General features: G+C 37.8%; 9 protein-coding genes across 9 annotated transcripts; 6 read left to right on the top strand and 3 right to left on the bottom strand. All coding sequences in view use genetic code 12, as the record gives it.

Moving 5' to 3' along the window:
• Positions 1-481: 481 nt before the first annotated feature.
• DEHA2B15730g (DEHA2B15730p) lies at positions 482-1,426 on the bottom strand (the record flags this gene model as incomplete). Its single annotated transcript, XM_457634.1, has 1 exon — positions 482-1,426. One exon carries the CDS (start codon positions 1,424-1,426, stop codon positions 482-484), a length of 945 nt encoding a protein of 314 aa, XP_457634.2.
• Positions 1,427-2,131: 705 nt separating this feature from the next.
• DEHA2B15708g (DEHA2B15708p) lies at positions 2,132-4,927 on the top strand (the record flags this gene model as incomplete). Its single annotated transcript, XM_457633.1, has 1 exon — positions 2,132-4,927. One exon carries the CDS (start codon positions 2,132-2,134, stop codon positions 4,925-4,927), a length of 2,796 nt encoding a protein of 931 aa, XP_457633.2.
• Positions 4,928-5,332: 405 nt separating this feature from the next.
• DEHA2B15686g (DEHA2B15686p) lies at positions 5,333-6,148 on the top strand (the record flags this gene model as incomplete). The annotated part of the gene is made up of 1 exon (XM_002770087.1): positions 5,333-6,148. The coding sequence occupies one exon, from the start codon at positions 5,333-5,335 to the stop codon at positions 6,146-6,148; it is 816 nt and encodes a 271-aa protein (XP_002770133.1).
• A 211-nt stretch (positions 6,149-6,359) lies between these two features.
• DEHA2B15664g (DEHA2B15664p) lies at positions 6,360-6,929 on the bottom strand (the record flags this gene model as incomplete). The annotated part of the gene is made up of 1 exon (XM_457631.1): positions 6,360-6,929. One exon carries the CDS (start codon positions 6,927-6,929, stop codon positions 6,360-6,362), a length of 570 nt encoding a protein of 189 aa, XP_457631.2.
• Positions 6,930-7,086: 157 nt separating this feature from the next.
• Positions 7,087-8,502, top strand: DEHA2B15642g (DEHA2B15642p; the record flags this gene model as incomplete). The annotated part of the gene is made up of 1 exon (XM_457630.1): positions 7,087-8,502. The coding sequence occupies one exon, from the start codon at positions 7,087-7,089 to the stop codon at positions 8,500-8,502; it is 1,416 nt and encodes a 471-aa protein (XP_457630.1).
• A 780-nt stretch (positions 8,503-9,282) lies between these two features.
• On the top strand, positions 9,283-11,109 carry DEHA2B15620g (DEHA2B15620p; the record flags this gene model as incomplete). The annotated part of the gene is made up of 1 exon (XM_457629.1): positions 9,283-11,109. The coding sequence occupies one exon, from the start codon at positions 9,283-9,285 to the stop codon at positions 11,107-11,109; it is 1,827 nt and encodes a 608-aa protein (XP_457629.2).
• Positions 11,110-11,425: 316 nt separating this feature from the next.
• Positions 11,426-13,753, top strand: DEHA2B15598g (DEHA2B15598p; the record flags this gene model as incomplete). The annotated part of the gene is made up of 1 exon (XM_457628.1): positions 11,426-13,753. The coding sequence occupies one exon, from the start codon at positions 11,426-11,428 to the stop codon at positions 13,751-13,753; it is 2,328 nt and encodes a 775-aa protein (XP_457628.1).
• Positions 13,754-14,044: 291 nt separating this feature from the next.
• On the top strand, positions 14,045-15,127 carry DEHA2B15576g (DEHA2B15576p; the record flags this gene model as incomplete). Its single annotated transcript, XM_457627.1, has 1 exon — positions 14,045-15,127. One exon carries the CDS (start codon positions 14,045-14,047, stop codon positions 15,125-15,127), a length of 1,083 nt encoding a protein of 360 aa, XP_457627.2.
• A 147-nt stretch (positions 15,128-15,274) lies between these two features.
• Positions 15,275-16,789, bottom strand: DEHA2B15554g (DEHA2B15554p; the record flags this gene model as incomplete). Its single annotated transcript, XM_457626.1, has 1 exon — positions 15,275-16,789. The coding sequence occupies one exon, from the start codon at positions 16,787-16,789 to the stop codon at positions 15,275-15,277; it is 1,515 nt and encodes a 504-aa protein (XP_457626.2).
• Positions 16,790-16,966: the final 177 nt, after the last annotated feature.

Raw genomic sequence — 16,966 nt, 5'->3', positions numbered from 1 at the left:
TTATAACCCGAAAAATGATAGGACGCTTGGCAATGCTTTGATAGCAAATAAAGCTTTACAAAGTTCAAATACTAATGTATGACACATATGATAAGCCATGCACTTATTGTTAAGTGAATGTCACTGACAACCAGAACATATGCAAATCGTATAGTTTAGATGTCAATTTGAAACATGGACGAGCTAATCAATTGATGGACTACTTTGGAATATTGGGAGTATGATATTGAAACATACAGAATTAATCTCTGCCTGACTACTTGAAATTAAATAAGTATGACTGCAAGAGGAAACGAATGGATGAAAAAAAAAAAAATAACAATAATGATAAATGAATATTTATTCTTGAGTCTATATAGTAATTTTCATATAGACGCCGAATTTATGAACACGAATATAGGAATACTATCAGGTGCTAAATAATTTATGCATTTCAATAAGCTGTATCTAATATGAGTCAGGCAAAATTAACTGTTTAAGCTTAGTTATTACAATGATAATAATTTTTTAATTGGCTTATCCTAGCATCATTCAAATACGGTTCTTGATTTAGCTTAGAAGTTTCATATTTTTCAAAATTATGCATAAAGTTTTCGAAGTTGATCTTATCAAACTCTCTTATTTGAAAGGCTTCATACTCGTAATTTTCGTTCGTTTTGCTCTTGAGTATTGGACGGACCCTGGACGACTTAGAAGGGGAATAACTATTCCTGAACGAATTCTTGCGTAAGGATAAATTTCTCCACAATCTACCACTTCCTGTAGTATCACCAGAATTACCTCCTGGAGTGTTGTAGTTCCCGTTGTAGATTAGAACATCAACATATTGATTGAACTTAATTCTGGGATCCTCAGCGTCCAGAAGATCGAAAAGCAGAGTATCTAGTCGATTGTATTGCTCCGTATCCTCGATAACCGGAATTTTCATCGAAACTGGTGAATAGTTCTCGCCTTCGTATTCTAGCTTGTTTAGCATCTCTGTGGGCGAATTACTGAGGAGTTTTCTAAGCTTAGTTTTAATAGACTGCCTGAAAGAATTGGCCCTAGAAGGAATCTCTTCGAACGGGGTGAGCTCCATCATTACTGACTCGCTATCCTCATCCAGCTCCGAACTTGTATCGAAATCTACATCAAGCAATTCTCCAAATACCTCTTTCACCTTGGACCTATTTACTGGGCAACCATGGGTCCCGTCTATGTTCCTGTATCTTTCACCCACAATATCGTTATTTCGGTATCTATTGAACACCTCAAGCCCCTCCAACACGATTTCATCATCCGAATCAACAGTTAAATACCCTCCTTTGGAATTATCACATATCGGCCCATTATTGTTTGTTTCTTTCTGTGGCCGGCGCCGCCTCTCGTCCCAAATAATTTTCTTGATCTTAAGTCGAATAGAGTTATTAGTTGCAATATTTGTCATTGTAGCGAGACGTAGCAATATCTGACCTGGTGCCAGTTTCTGTATAAGAAGTACTCAACTAACCTAATTCGTCGCCTAACTAACTACTCACCTATTATTGTGGTTTTTGCATCCATTTCATTAGTGTATGCGGCTCATTTTTCACATATTCCATGAATTCCGCAAGTGTATCAAACAGTAATGCCAAAGATTCTTCACTTCACAGCCATATCTAATCGCTGGTATATTTTTACACTTAAATATATACACCAGGTAGCAACTTACGCCTGGGGTTCACTTTAAAGATTCCGCCAGTTGTACCGGGCGGGAGAGTCATTTACTAGCCCGAAAAGCTCGCCTGAGTTTTCCTCAACCTGCCGTAGCAGCAATATTTTAACACAATCCGATTTATTTCTAGATATTTCTATACATAAAGCTATTATATCACCACCGTAATTCCCTCCGTAAACCAAGGCTTATGTCCAGGCCTGGAGTTCTCTGATTAAGATATAAAAAGGGAGGCTTTTTTGGAGTTTTTACCATTCTAGATTTACCGTGATCTCCATCCCTGCACACTAAAATCATTAAAAACCGTTGGTGCCTCCTTTCATTTCGGATCATTAGGAATTTTACCGATATAAAAGGAGATATAAATAGTCCTTTTTAAGAGGTTGTAACGAACATCCGCTTGAAATATTACAAGTTTATCAAATAACTTGATATATAATGTCATTTTATTTCGAGAAAGAGAGTATTTTACCAAGTGGCGATCCTAGATCGCCATACCACATTAATGTCCCTAATAGAGACTCGAAGCCAATAGATGATTTGATCGCATATTTCAAGTATTGGAAACATTTCATTAAGTCGCTCATTTTCTACTTGAAAGAGATCAGTGTGAGTAAGGAGTTCTCTGCTAATATCAACTTTCAGTTGATAAGTTCGGTCCAGTTCCCGGGATTCAAAGACTTGCCCTTGAAGTACCAATCGCTCCTTGAAGGCAATAGTAATTCCCAACCAGGGACTCCGAGTAAGGAGTTGAAGAAAACAACGTCAGGATCGAATTTGGCAAACAGTGGGAATACATCGAGTAATGGTATCGATGCGCAGATGCATCAGAGTGGAGGGAATACTGCGGGAGGAGAAAATGGCGATAATGTAAGTGTGATATCGAATGACAAAAGACCAGGCTTATTCAAAACCAAGTCCAACAACTCGACGTTCATGAAGCGTAACGCCGCTCCTTCTCCTAGTGGGAACCAAAACTCGTTCAACAATAGCTCACACAAACGGAACACCAGTAGTACAGCATTTTTCAAGAATATCCCTAATCATATTAATAGCTCCTTGTCATTGCCGTTGCCATTGTCGATGGGTAACCATAACCATTCGGGACAGACACCACCAGTTCTAGGTTCACATAATACCAATGATGTGAGAATCCCACCAGAATTTTTCCCCAGTGATTCGGTGTTCACGAATTTGGCTCCGCTTTTCATCAACCACCACCTTCATTCATTCCAGGCTCAGATGAAAACCTGCAAAGAATTGAAAACGAAATTAATACCAAGATTGGAGACTTTGTTGAAAAACTTATCGCTCAAAATTAAAGAAATTAGATCAAGTTTGAAAAACGAGTCGTTTGCGAACGATGAAGTGGCTAAGGAAATCAGTCAGACTGGTAAAATTTTAACTACTTATACCAGCTCTGTAGAGAGATATTCAGGCCCAAAACCGGTCCTTAAGAAGGCAATTGATGATTATGAGGGAGAAGAAGATAAGGCGGTTTTGGACGATCCTTTCTTGCTTAAGTTAAAGGTAGACCATCAATTGAAGGATCAATTAATTCAAGAAAACTTTCTTTTTGCATCGTACTTGAATTTGCAAAATATCTCGAAGGATTTGTTAACATATGTTTTGAAAGAGTTAAATTTTATCACTGAAAGATTTGGTAAGTTAATTAACCAAGAGTCTTGCGAGTCGGATGAAGTGGTTATGGTCAGTCTTTTCGATACGTTAAAGAATAAGCTACAAAGATCTTCTAGTGCCTATTGGGAGTATTTTATTTCTCACAACAAGAATTTCCTTAATATCTACGTGGATACACCCGTTTCAAAGAAAAGAGAGATTCGTAACTTGAGCAAATTGACTTTGCCATATGCCAGCTCTATTCATAATAAATGTATCAGGTCAGGAATAATTTACAAGAAGCTGAAAATCCTAAAAAACTATAGTGGGCATTTTTACGTCTTGACTTGTAATTACTTGCATGAATTCAAGATCGAAAATGACCACCAGCATAATAATGAAGAAAAGCAAACGTCAACACCACCACAATCAAACCACAAGAAAAAGGACAAGAAAGGTGGTTTGATTGATTATAGTGATATCCCCTTAAAATCCTACAATTTGAATGACTATATCTTACATAGTAAGGATGCCAAAAATTTTAAGTTTGTCTTGCAAAGAGTTTCAAATTCAAGCAAAAAATTCACATTTAAATGCAAAAGCATAACCGATTACAACAATTGGTATGGTGATTTACACGAGTTGTTACAATTTGGCGATGACCATTTAAGAAGATTCAAGTTGGTTCAGGACAAAATGGCCGTCAAAGACGAAGCGGCGAAGAAGATCCAAGAACAAAAATTGCGTGAAAAGGAAGCAATCGCGGCAGGTCATGCAGCAGCAAATAAAACGCATGAAACGTCAAACCAAGCAACCACTCACGAACAACAGGCCACGGCCGCTGCTCTTGCAGCTGCGGGAGTTCAACAAAAAGCCCCTAATCAAGCTGTTAAGGATGACTCTAATAGACCGGGCCCATTGAATTTACAAAACATATCTCTGGCTAACGTCTTCCCTGCTAACACTTTTGTGAGCACGCCGGTCAATAGTGGTTCTGGTTCCCAATCGCCAATTGTTAGATCGCCATTGTCGAATGAAGTGTTAGTCGAAAGAAATCCATTCGAAAGAACCTTCTCCAACCATTCGGCTTCAAACTTGTCTTCACCAAACTACTCACCAAATCAAATATTAATCAGCAATGCTACCTTATCTCCTCCTATCTTGGCCACCTCAAACTCAAACCCTCATCTTGTGAACCATCAGCAGCAGCACGAGTCTTACTTACAGGCCCAACAGGAATACTTAAGGCAACAACAAGAGATATTAAATTTAAAGATTAAGCAGGCAGAATTGGAGCAACAAAGCCACCATAGACAAAGGTCTCTTAGCCCTCAACAGGAGTATTTTGTTTTGAGTCCTACAAACCTGGCAAGCGTTTCTCGTGTCTCATCCAACGATTCTCTCGTGTCGATGACTCAACAAAGTCAACTTCAGCAAATGTTGGATACAAATAGAGATATCTTGAACCGTTCCCAGAATTATCAGTTCCACACAAGTGACAGCTCAACTGACTTGAAGAATAACGACCTGCCACTGGAATCGAATATTGCACCTTCCTCAGGCCAGAATTTGAATTCTGATGTCCCAAAGGTGTTTGTTAGTTCCAATCACTAATCTCATTTATGGTTCTACTAGTAACCTTGCAAAAAAATGCATGATATAGATATATAATTTCTACAATATCAGTTCTTATACAACTAGTCAATGTTCGAAGGTGTAGATTTTCACGTGCGAATGATTGCTAAGAATTTTAATTTTGAGTATTTAAAGGATAAGCAATGACCAACGTATTTCATTTACTATTTTTTACTGATACGTGTAAGTGAATATTGGATATTAAGGGATCAATTGATTAAATTAGGTTTTATAAAAATATTGATTACAACTTGAAATATACTTTGTTAATATTTTCAAAATAAACTAGTTATTAGAACCAGAGAGCAATTTACAAACTCAAATTGCAAATTTAAGGTAGAATAATCTGAAAATATATTAAGTAACTGAGATTGATTTTGGAATATGTCGTCTAGTGGATTTTCATCAGGTGTCAAAAAGAACGAATCGGCTATCGCTTCAGACTTTGAGTCAGACGTTGAAGGTGTCGATGGAAATGCATCAATTCCGCCTATAAGAAGAAGCTCATCGTTATTTTCATTGGCTTCTAAAGAAGCATTACCAAAACCGGAAGAGAAGGACTATGCTGCATTTATATCAGATTCCAGACACTTCAGTTTAGTTAGAAACTTGCACATGGCTGATTTCATCACGTTGTTGAATGGATTTTCGGGGTTTTATTCAATTATTTCATGCTTGAGATTTACCAGCACTGGACAAACGCACTATGTACAAAGGGCCCATTTTTTCATTTGTTTAGGGTTATTCTTTGACTTTTTTGACGGTAGAGTGGCAAGAATAAGAAATAAGACGTCGTTGATGGGCCAGGAATTGGATTCATTAGCAGATTTGATCTCATTTGGTGTTTCTCCTGCCACCATTGCGTTTGCCATTGGATTCCAAAGTACTATTGATGTGCTATTATTGACATTCTGGGTATTATGTGGATTGACTAGATTGGCTAGATTTAACATTTCTGCTAACAAGCTTCCAAAGGATAAATTAGGAAAATCAAAGTACTTCGAAGGTTTACCAATTCCTACAAATTTAATTTGGGTTGTATTCATGGCTTTCTTAGTCTACCATAACATGATTTTGGATGACTTGCCAGGCCCAATTTTATTAGATGGCAGCTTTGCGGAATTCCACGCTATTTCCTTAGGGTTTTTCATTCAAGGTTGTGCAGAGATTTCTAAGTCCTTACACATTCCAAAACCATGAAGTAGACATAGTTCTTATTTTTTTATTTATTGTATTTGATTTATATTGAAATACAGGCTAAAATAAAGCCCGAATTTCATATGTAACTATTGAAAAGGAGGTCTAGAAAATAAAATGATTTCGATATCTTTAAATGTTGGATGTAGCCTGTATTCCGTATTATAGTTACTTAAGGATATATTACAGTTATTTAAAAGGGCGTTTTCTGTACTTATTTAAAAGGGGGTCTTGAAAACGTAATAATTTCGACATCTTTAAATGCCATGTCTTTGTATTTGCCTGATTGTAACTCATTGTATGTCTGTTCAGAAAAATTGCACGGATCCAACAACCCAATGTCTTGCGGATTGAAACCTAATACATGCGTATGTTGTGATATATTGGCATATCTGCATTGTTCCCAGAATATATTATGAAGCTTGGAATATTTCAATATGTAATTAAATCTGTATTTCCACAACAATTTCGATCTGGTCTTTGGATCATTGGACCGGCCAATCCCGATTCTTGATAATTCGTAGTGAAATGTAGCCAAAATAAACAACAATTCTGGTTGATTCTCTATCTTATCCATTAGCTCTACAACCTTATTATGACTGGGGGCTTTTTCAAGCTGCTTTTGGTATTCGTCAACTTGTCTAACATATCTTAATGAGTTTGCAAGTATATTTCCACCTTTTTTGTATTGCGGAGGAGTTGGACTATTGGAAGAGTAAAATCTCAGAAATGCATATTTCCTACACACCACACTGGCGTACCGTCCGGGTATTATCCTTATCATTTACAGAAGAGTCGTTATTTAATGGTTCTGAATGCTTAATGTATCGCAACTTTTGTGTAATTCATACTCTCATAAAAATATTTTTCAGCGCTTGAAATCGTCGAATAGGTTCTTCGAGTCTTCTACAGGTAATAGAATAAAAGTTGACTAAAGGATCATGTTAAGGAATACGAGGCTCTTGACAAGAACTATAAGTTCTTCGTTACGCTTTGCTGCAACAAAAAATACTAGATTGCCAACCCAACATAAGTTTTATTCGAAGAAGACAGATAAAAAGGCGGAAGAACCACAATCCATCTTGACGGATGACTTATTAGCTAAGGCAGGTTTTGAAGACCCTAATGAACCAAAGGAAAAGTCTGAACAACAGGAATCAGAAAACGGCGAACCAAGCGAAGAAGAGAAATCAAATGGACAAGAACAAAGGTCAAGAAGAAAGAGAAGAGCACAGACTTCTAAAGATATACAACGTGAAAGATATGCCAATATGTTCTACCTTGCCACATTAGTCGGGGGAATTGCTGGTGTAGGATATATGTGTCGTGATTGGGACTCAGAAGACGAACAAACCAAGCTTGAAGGTAAGGATATCGATAACGGATTTGCACCAAACTTGATGTATGGTAGACTTAATAAGAGATTAGGATCATTATTCACATTCTTCTCCGAACCAGTATTTGAAAATTTGTTACCACCACCAGCCCCAGAGGCGTACCGTCGTCCATTAACCTTAGTCGTGACCTTAGATGACCTTTTGATTCACTCCGACTGGGACACCAAACATGGATGGAGAACTGGTAAGAGACCCGGTTTAGACTACTTTTTGGGTTACTTATCCCAATACTATGAAATTGTTATTTTTGGCTCAAACTACCAAATGTATTCCGAAAATACCGTTGGTAAGTTAGATCCATTCCATGCTTATGTTTCGTATGCGTTATTCAGAGAAGCCTGTCGTTACAAGGACGGTAAGTTAGTCAAAGATTTATCGTTATTGAACCGTGACTTAGGTAAGACAGTCCTAATCGACGTCGAGGAAGATTCGTGGTCGATGCAACCAGATAACGCAATCCCAATGAAGCCATGGGACGGTTCGTACGATGACACATTAGTCAAATTAATCCCATTCTTGGAATACTTGGCCACCCAACCAGTTAAGGATGTCAGACCAATCTTGAACTCGTTCAAAGACAAATCCAACATTGTGCAAGAATTCGCCGAAAGAGAAGCCAAGTTGAGAGAACAATGGAAAAAGGACAACAAACATTTGTTTGACAGCGCTAATAGACCAAATGCCGGTAACTTCTTAGCCTCCTTGATGGGTGTCCCAACTTCCAGTGTCAACAAGGAGCCTAAGATGCCTTTGGACATCATCAGAGAACATGGTCAATTACAATACGAACATTTCCAGAAATACTTGAAAGAAAATGCTCCAAAATTCTTGGAAGAAGAACAGAAATTGAAGGATGAATTCGGAAAAGTCAGTTTGAACAAATTGATAACTGAAGGTGCTCCATCTGCTGATGATATTGCCAAGGTTCAAGCCGAAAGAGCTGCAGCCCAACAACAATAAGTTTAAGCTACCACTATATATAATCCCAACTCATTTTAAACCTACCAAAGATGTATTTACCATCTTTGTACCAATTCTGTCACTTTCTGTGTCTCTAATGCTATCTTTGTAATTATGTTATCCATAAATATATGTATATAAGCTGTTATTAAACCCTGGAGCCGATATCGGAGTTTGCACGACTCGTCTACTATTCTCATTTTTCATCTAAATTATAATTTGTATTATTCCCTTACTTGGTATTCCATGTTCATCATTATTTAAACCATCAAATCCGCGCCGCTTACTCATATTCGCTTTCATTCGTGTACATATTATCACATATTTTTAAAAAGGTGGAATCTAGCTTACAAGTTGTCTTAGACATTATTGTTCATATCCAGCGGTTAGCTATTTATTTGGTCATCGGCGTCTACTTGCTACGATAGTACTAAAGAAAAATATTAAGACATTACAAAGTATTCGTCTATATCTCTATTAGACGGCTAAAGAATTATAAAGTAAGTATCGTCTTGGCGTTTTTCCGTTATAGCGGTATTGATAGTTACATGTTAAGGGCCATATGCAATTCCGGATTTCGGGAGGTGTATCCTATGGTACCGAGAATATGCATTTGGCGAGTTTGTGTAACATAATCTTTACTATGATTGGCTTGCATCATGCTTCAGATGGAAAAGATAAAATTTTATCTGATCAATCAGCAAATATTAGTCAGAGAGAGATTAAATTTCAGGGTTTTTTTTTACTAACAAGTGATTTTTAGCATCTATAAGAATTAACATGACTTCTAAGGGCCCAAGTATAGCACCTAGACTGCATAGTTTGGCACCATCGCCTATACCTATTGCTAATACACCGCCTTCGGCGGACAGCCCACCACAGTTCTTGCGAACAGGGGCACCCCAGGTGAAGAAAACGCTGCTCGGAGACACGTCCGGTGGAACAGGGGTGACACAGATTATAACGTCCAAAGAATGGGTGTTGCCTCCTAGACCCAAGCCGGGAAGAAAGCCCAGTATTGATACACCGGCGTCGAAACGGAAAGCGCAGAATAGAGCAGCTCAACGAGCATTCAGGGAAAGACGGGCAGGCAGAGTACAGGAGTTGGAAGAGAAGTTGATGGATGTGGAGAAGGAAAGAGATGTCAAGGAGATGGGTTTGGTTAATACTATTAATAAGTTGAAAGTGGAGAATCAGTTTTTACTTAAAAGCATAGATCAGTTGAGAAACGACATGAATGCGTTCAAAAATGCCAACGGGGGCAGTAGTCAAGCTAATACCCAACAGAACACGATGGTCTCGCAATACAACACGATATCACACTTCAAATCGAATCCATCACCAAACAGCCGTTCTACTGGGTCTCCATCGGGATCCTCGTCCTATTCTGTGCAGCAGATATCGCCAGCACCATCTGCAGACTCACCGCCAGTATTTACTAACGTTTCTGCATACCATAGTTTGTCTACATCTGCTTCGAATAATAATTCACCAGATAAGCTAGCCGCGAATGATAACACCTCTAGTTCATTCGATTGCGGTGTGTGCGTTAAAGAAGAATGTCTCTGTGAGACCGTGGGATTGAAAGACCCAGAGCCAACAAAGAAAATATCGTTAGAGGAGACGATCAAGGAGTTCAAGCCCATGCCTGCCGTGTCGTTACGCAATAAGAAGAGAAAATTTACGGACCTGGTGTCTAAAGAGATTGATTTCACAAAAAAGTTCTCGACCAGCAAACCAATGCCAGATTTGAAAAAATTAAAGAAGCAATCTGATAACAACACTATGCTTGCCAAGAAGACAAAAAATATTTCTGAACCAAGCACGCAATTCGACGAGTCATCTCCAGTGGATAATTGTGGATTCTGTACTGATGACACTCCTTGTGTTTGTCGTGAGGCAGCCAAAGAGGCAGCTAGATTCAATGACTCGTTGAATGCAGAACAAGAAGAATCCAATGATGCAGCAACGTCGTTACCACCAATTCAATTGAATACGAACAATTTCCGTAAGAGCTCCTTACCAGTTATGCACCCAGGACCATCGGTTGAGATTCGTGAGATTACGAACTTATCGCCTGGAGCAGTTCCAACTGTTGTTGCACCAACTACTAGAATGAATGCGTCGGTCTTCTCGAATGAGACTCCCGACAAGGAATTCTCGGCTGAGCCTGAAAAGAACGCAGGAGGATGCACTGGTAATCCCGGAACTTGTGAGCAATGTCAAATGGACCCAATGTCTACTTTATTTTGTACGACTGTCGCAAACAAGGAAAAGGACGAAGAGAAATCAAGATCTAATTCCTATGGCGCAGAGTCAAACTCGCCGCCATCTCTGAAAGAATCGAATTCTTCCCAGATATCAAGACTGAGTTCAAAAACCAGCTTGCCATCAATTTCGGTCACCAATTCCAATTCTATTTCTCCAGAAAGAAATGATATATTTATTCCTTGCTCTGACGCATATCGTACTTTGTCAAGACACAAGAAATTTAACTCGGTTGATTTCAGCACTTTGGTTGGTAAATTGACTACAAGAGGAATGCAAGTAGAAGTCCAATCTGTTGCAAACGTCCTTCGTGAATTAGATAGAAGGGTTTACAATTAGAGTTATGAGGGACGATTTTATATTGTTGATTATTGATTTTAGTAGAATGGTTAGGGTTTAATTTTTATGCTGTTATGTTTATGTATTTTTACTTATGGGTTCATCGTTTTATAAATTATTATATTTCTTTATGTTATCAAGGCTAGATGATTAATTTGGCGTTCATCTGATATCACCAGATATGTAGTTCTATTGATTTGATATGATGCAAATGATGAAATGGTCGTGCACACTACTTGAGCTGGAGTAGATTTTTTTAATATTTTGATAGTATTTTGAAGTTAATCAAGCAGAATTAGGCATACTACTAGCATAAATGTTGGTCATACGGAAGTTTGGATTCATAGAGGGTAAGGGAGTTCTCAGGTTTCGATTACGTCAAGTGAGAAATATTCATGGTACTGGAAGTTTATTGAAAGACAAGAATGAAGAATCCAAATCAAGCGAAGAGCAGAAGATAAGTCCGGTGGACCTTTCAAGTGCTTTGAAACACACTTCAAAACTTAGAGTGACAAACCAGGAATTGGCCACGTTAGACCAAGAGATAGATCTTTCTCGAACCAAGAAAATTTCTAAAAAATATACTCAAGACATCAATAGGAACGTACTTTCTCCAGAAGTTCAGAATGCAATCAAGACACAGAATACACCTGCTCCTCCACCAACAAGGAACTTAAGATCTAAGACAAATTCCAAGCTATTGGTAGGCTTTTCTGGTAAACCTCAGCCGAAAGCGCCTCCAAAAAGAAATACATTAAGCAAGCATACACCATACCCGAAGTCATCAAGAAGCACCAAACCACATAGGGCACCGCCGTTAACTAAAGAGGCGATAGAAATAGTCAGTGAGACGATTTCTGTAGATGAAGATGTCAAGCAGGTGCAACAACTCGATAAATCAAAAATTGCCAGATTGGCTCACAAATTAGACAGAACCTTGTTTTCACCTGGAGTACATTTTCTACAAGATCCGAGAACTAGAATATATAATTTCACGCCATATTTAAAGAAAATAATAAAGGTTGACGAGTTCAACTTTGATTCAATCGAGACTTTTGTTAGCGTATCTAAAGATCAATCGTTATTGAAAGTTGCCGAGCAAGAGAATAAGAAGTTTTACTCGTCTACGTCGTCCATGACATCCGCATTGATGCAATTTTACCTCCTATTGAATAACTATATGCCAAATACCGAAGAAAGATTCCCGTTCCCCAAATTTTCCGGTGCTATAGAGAGGGTAGCAAGCAGTGTAATTGTGCAACCAAAAGGAAAAAACTCCAAGACAGATGATATTATATATGCTGTGGAGTCAGATAAGTCAGCAGATACAGAGATTCTTTTATCTGTAATGGGTCACTGCTTAGAGGCATTATTAACTACCGAAGAAAAGGAATTCGAAAGATATACCCTCAATTATAAGAACCAGGAAATACTAGACATTCAGCATAAGAAGCAAATGGAGGATGAAGATGATAAACCACAAAACACGTATAATTATGCATCATATGGAGATTTCTTGATGAGGTCTCAATTAGATTGTTATGACGAGAGACTTCCAGGAAACGGAACGTTTGATTTGAAAACTCGAGCAGTCTGTGCTATCAGGTATGATAGCGGAAACCCGGAACTAGAAAACAATACATATCAAATCTGGAAGTTGAATGGTAATCTTGAGTCGTTTGAAAGAGAATACACTGATTTAATTAGAACAGGAGCATTACTCAAATATAGTTTCCAAGCCAGAATTGGACAAATGGATGGTATTTTCGTTGCATATCACAATATTAACTCTTTCTTCGGATTTCAGTACTTGCCTTTAAGCGAAATTGATAATACGTTTTACAACCACAGCAGGAACGAAATAACGAAGCATATAGGCGCCACAAGCTTAGAAGACATAGATGACGACTTACCATCATATGTTGCTGATACCCAGTTCAAAATGTCATTAGAAATATGGGAAAAGTTATTGAAAGAAATCATCAATGATATTAACCAGGTAGAACAATTCGAAGATACCGCATTCAGGCTACTTTTGAAGTCATCGAGAATACCCGGGTCCTCTAAACAGAGAATGCATGTTATGGCCGTGCCATTGGATAAAGAACAGGTTCATACGCTTCAGAAGTTCCCCTCTACGTTTAAAACAGGTTTCAAAGAAGATATTTCACCCGAAGAAAGGCTTCAAAACCTCACTAGACATCGCGACGAATTAAATGATTTCAACAAAAAGACTACAAAGTCAGACTTAGGCGTGCTATCCTACTGTATTGATGTTGACCACTATTTTGGCAATTCCAAATCTCCTGTCAAGGACTTACACGCATATCCTAGATCAAAAGACCAACCATGGAAACTCAAATACTCCATAAAAAAATTACCCAACAACCCTAAACCATATTTAGATCTACTTGCCACAACTACAGACATGCTAACTTCAAGCCACAAGAAAAATCTAGAATCAACTCATAATGATGATTACGAATTTTCCTTGAATAATAATGACGCAGCACAATCTTCCGATCGCAAAAAAGTCACTGATAAGGCAAACGTGTTGAAAGTATACTCTGCTATCGGAAAGGCCAGGGCTGAGAAATGGGAGGAGAAGGATTCCAATCCTGTTATGTATAAACCCAACCCATAGATATCTTTACAAATACATGTATATAAATTCCAATACTATAAAATTTTTAATTACGTCCTCATCGAAACTTTATGCAAGAAATTTTTCCGGTATTTATCTTTTCGGAGTTTCCGAATTTTGCAATTTTTTAATGACTAATTATGAGATCTACTTAGTTTTTATATGAGTTCATACGATTAGAATCGACAAGCAAACTAATAATATATATCGGGATAGTACCATACTTAACGTTTACTGTTTCATATCCTACAACATCGCTAGAACAGAAGCTATTGGCTGCTAGCTATTACGATGGATACATTGCCTTACCACGAGGCACCGAAAGGACGGGAAGGTAATTTTACAAAGAAAAATGAGCCAGAGGAAGGTCAAACACCATCAAATTCGTACGAGGTTAATGGGTTCGAAAGAATAGGGTCAAATACTTCGATAAATTCGTTGTTTGATTCCAACGAGTATTATTGCGATGCTTTCAAAACTAATGCAACGCAAACTGCGGCAAGCAGTATGATATCAACACCGTTTTTGCTGACATTGAAGGAAAATATCCTTGAAGTTGAAGACTTCAACACTTTGATATCAAAGAAGCTTAATTTCAACAAAACAATCATAATTTTGGTCGGGCTTCCAGCATCAGGCAAGAGTACGATATCCAAACAACTCTGTAGTTATTTCGACCAAAAGAACTTCAAGTCGAAGATATACAATGCAGGAGACATCCGTAGAAGACTCAAGCATAATTCGTTCAATAGTTCGGACTTCTTTGACCCTAACAACTTGAAGGCAAAGCACGAACGAGAGGTTTTTGCTACAACCTCATTGAGCACGTTAATTCACGATTTGAACCAAGGAAATATCAGCGTTGGATTTTTAGATGCAACGAATACGACATTGGAAAGAAGAAACAAAATTATGCAATATATACGGGAAACGCCGACCCGGGCTGATAATGTCATTTTAATGGATATCCAATGTAATGACCAAACTTTAATAAACTTCAATATAAGTGGTAAGGCGTTTAATGCTGATTACAAAGGAAAGGATTACAATACGTCTGTTCGTGACTTCAAAGAGCGTTCGAAACATTACATCAAGATTTATGACCCTATCAGCGAAGAAGAGCTTGCATCATATAGAGGTGTAGCCAGTCTTTATGTACAGATTGTAAATGGTGGGAAAAAATTCAAATTTACAGACATCCCTGGATCAAATGAAGTGGATATTCAAACAGAAAATGATGTTCTTACATGTCTCACCGATTTCATTAAAAATTATCCAGAGAGGGAAGGGAAGAGATATTTCGAAGCAGTAGAAGCATTCTACAAAAGCAAGAACAACAGTTCGAGTAATTTTAAGCTCGCCTGTGATTTGTAAATTATTTTAATTCATTTAGGGAACATATTAGAGTTTATATACGAGGATTTATATAGAGGGATAAGAACCAGGAGGTTCAATACACATGTATCTGTAAATTAAAATAAACTGTAGGATGCTTTTGTCTTTATTAATGATGAATTTTATTTAGTGACCCCTTAAGCCGGGAATATTTCCCCATCCATTTGTAGTAGATTCATTACCATTAGGCAAGTTGTTTAATCCAGGTAAATTGATGGCTTGAGCAGAAGACGGATCATCCTTATTCACGCTCGCAGTAGATGGCTCAATAACAGCATTAATATTGTTATTAACACCATAGTACCACGCGCCAACTTTGTCATTTGTGTATAATGCATCTTGGAACGACATTGGGTCATTAGGTCTTGCCCTGGACCAGAATCTTGCCGATCTATCAGCACCAGCAGAACATAAAAGATGGCCTAATGGGTGATATTCTAATGCGTGGATGGCTTTTTCATGAGCATAAGGAATTTTGTGTGATGCTTCGATTGGAGATGTTGAATTATTATTGCTATCATTCTTAATATTGTTATCTGAAATATATGAGTCCATGATATAATGATTCATTGACCCATCATATGCAGCAGTTGTAATCATCGACGGATGAACTGGGTGCCATTCAACACATGACAAATCCGTTTCATGATCTCTTATCACTAAGATATCTTTCATGGTTCTTAAGTCGAATATACGGCATGATTTATCCCTAGACACCGATGCTAATAATCTTTTCGTACCAGTAGGCTGAAACTTAGTCTTGGTAATTGTATGCTTAAACCCATGTAAGGTTGAAACACATGACGACGCTCTAGGGTCCCAAAGTTTGATTAAATTATCCTTAGATCCCGATACAATAAGCCCCAAGTTTGGGTGCCAGTCCGCAGATTTAACATCCCAATGATGCCCCACTAAACTTCTTTCTTCTTGACCATTATTAAAATTCCAAATTTTCATTGTTGAATCGTCCGAACATGTCAAAAATTTAGAGTCATTAGGAGAAAATGCAATATCTCGAATACCATCACTATGCCCATTTATAATATTCACATTGTTAAAATTAGTTTGCCAGTACTTGATAACACCACTTTGGTCACCACTTAATAACCATTCATCGTTGTGTGAATACTTTAACGATAAAATAGCCAGATCATGTGCTTGCATAATAGTCTCGAAGTTGAATGTCATACCATTCCACACCGTGAACTCCCCACTATGTGATGCTACCAACAATCTTCTACCTTCAGGGGTCCATTTTACAGTGTTAATCGAGTGTTTTGCCTTATTGGATGAAAGATGCACAAATTTCGTCTGAATATCCATGATAGACATATTATTTTTGTTCTCCCGAACTGAATTCGACGCATACGCTGGAGATGGCAACAAATCTATCAAATACGACGACTCAGGCCTTATCTTACCGATTGGCTGATCGTCTATCCCAAGACTTCGATTGATATACCACCTTCCCATATTATTACCATGGTCTACCGTTCTTCTATATGCAGTCTTCTTCTCCTGGGATGCTAGTTGTTGTTCTATATTCTGATTATAACCTTGGGACCGTTCATTATTCCGATTGTTATTATTATAACCTCGATTACCATTACTATTGCCGTTATTACTATTATTATTAAACATATTCGTGCAATAAAGACCTATTAATACACGCCTAATTCACACTATTTTCGACATCGCTAAATATTATGGAATAAAAATGTCTCCCGACATTTCAACCACATGCCACACAAATGTCGCAATATTGCTATATAGGCTGGACCTATAGACGTTAATAGTTAGTAATCATTTATAGCTGCT

The sequence above is a fragment of the Debaryomyces hansenii genome (genome assembly GCF_000006445.2).
Source record: "Debaryomyces hansenii CBS767 chromosome B complete sequence".
Lineage (NCBI taxonomy): Eukaryota > Fungi > Ascomycota > Pichiomycetes > Serinales > Debaryomycetaceae > Debaryomyces > Debaryomyces hansenii.
This window is presented reverse-complemented; position numbering and strand designations above follow the sequence as displayed.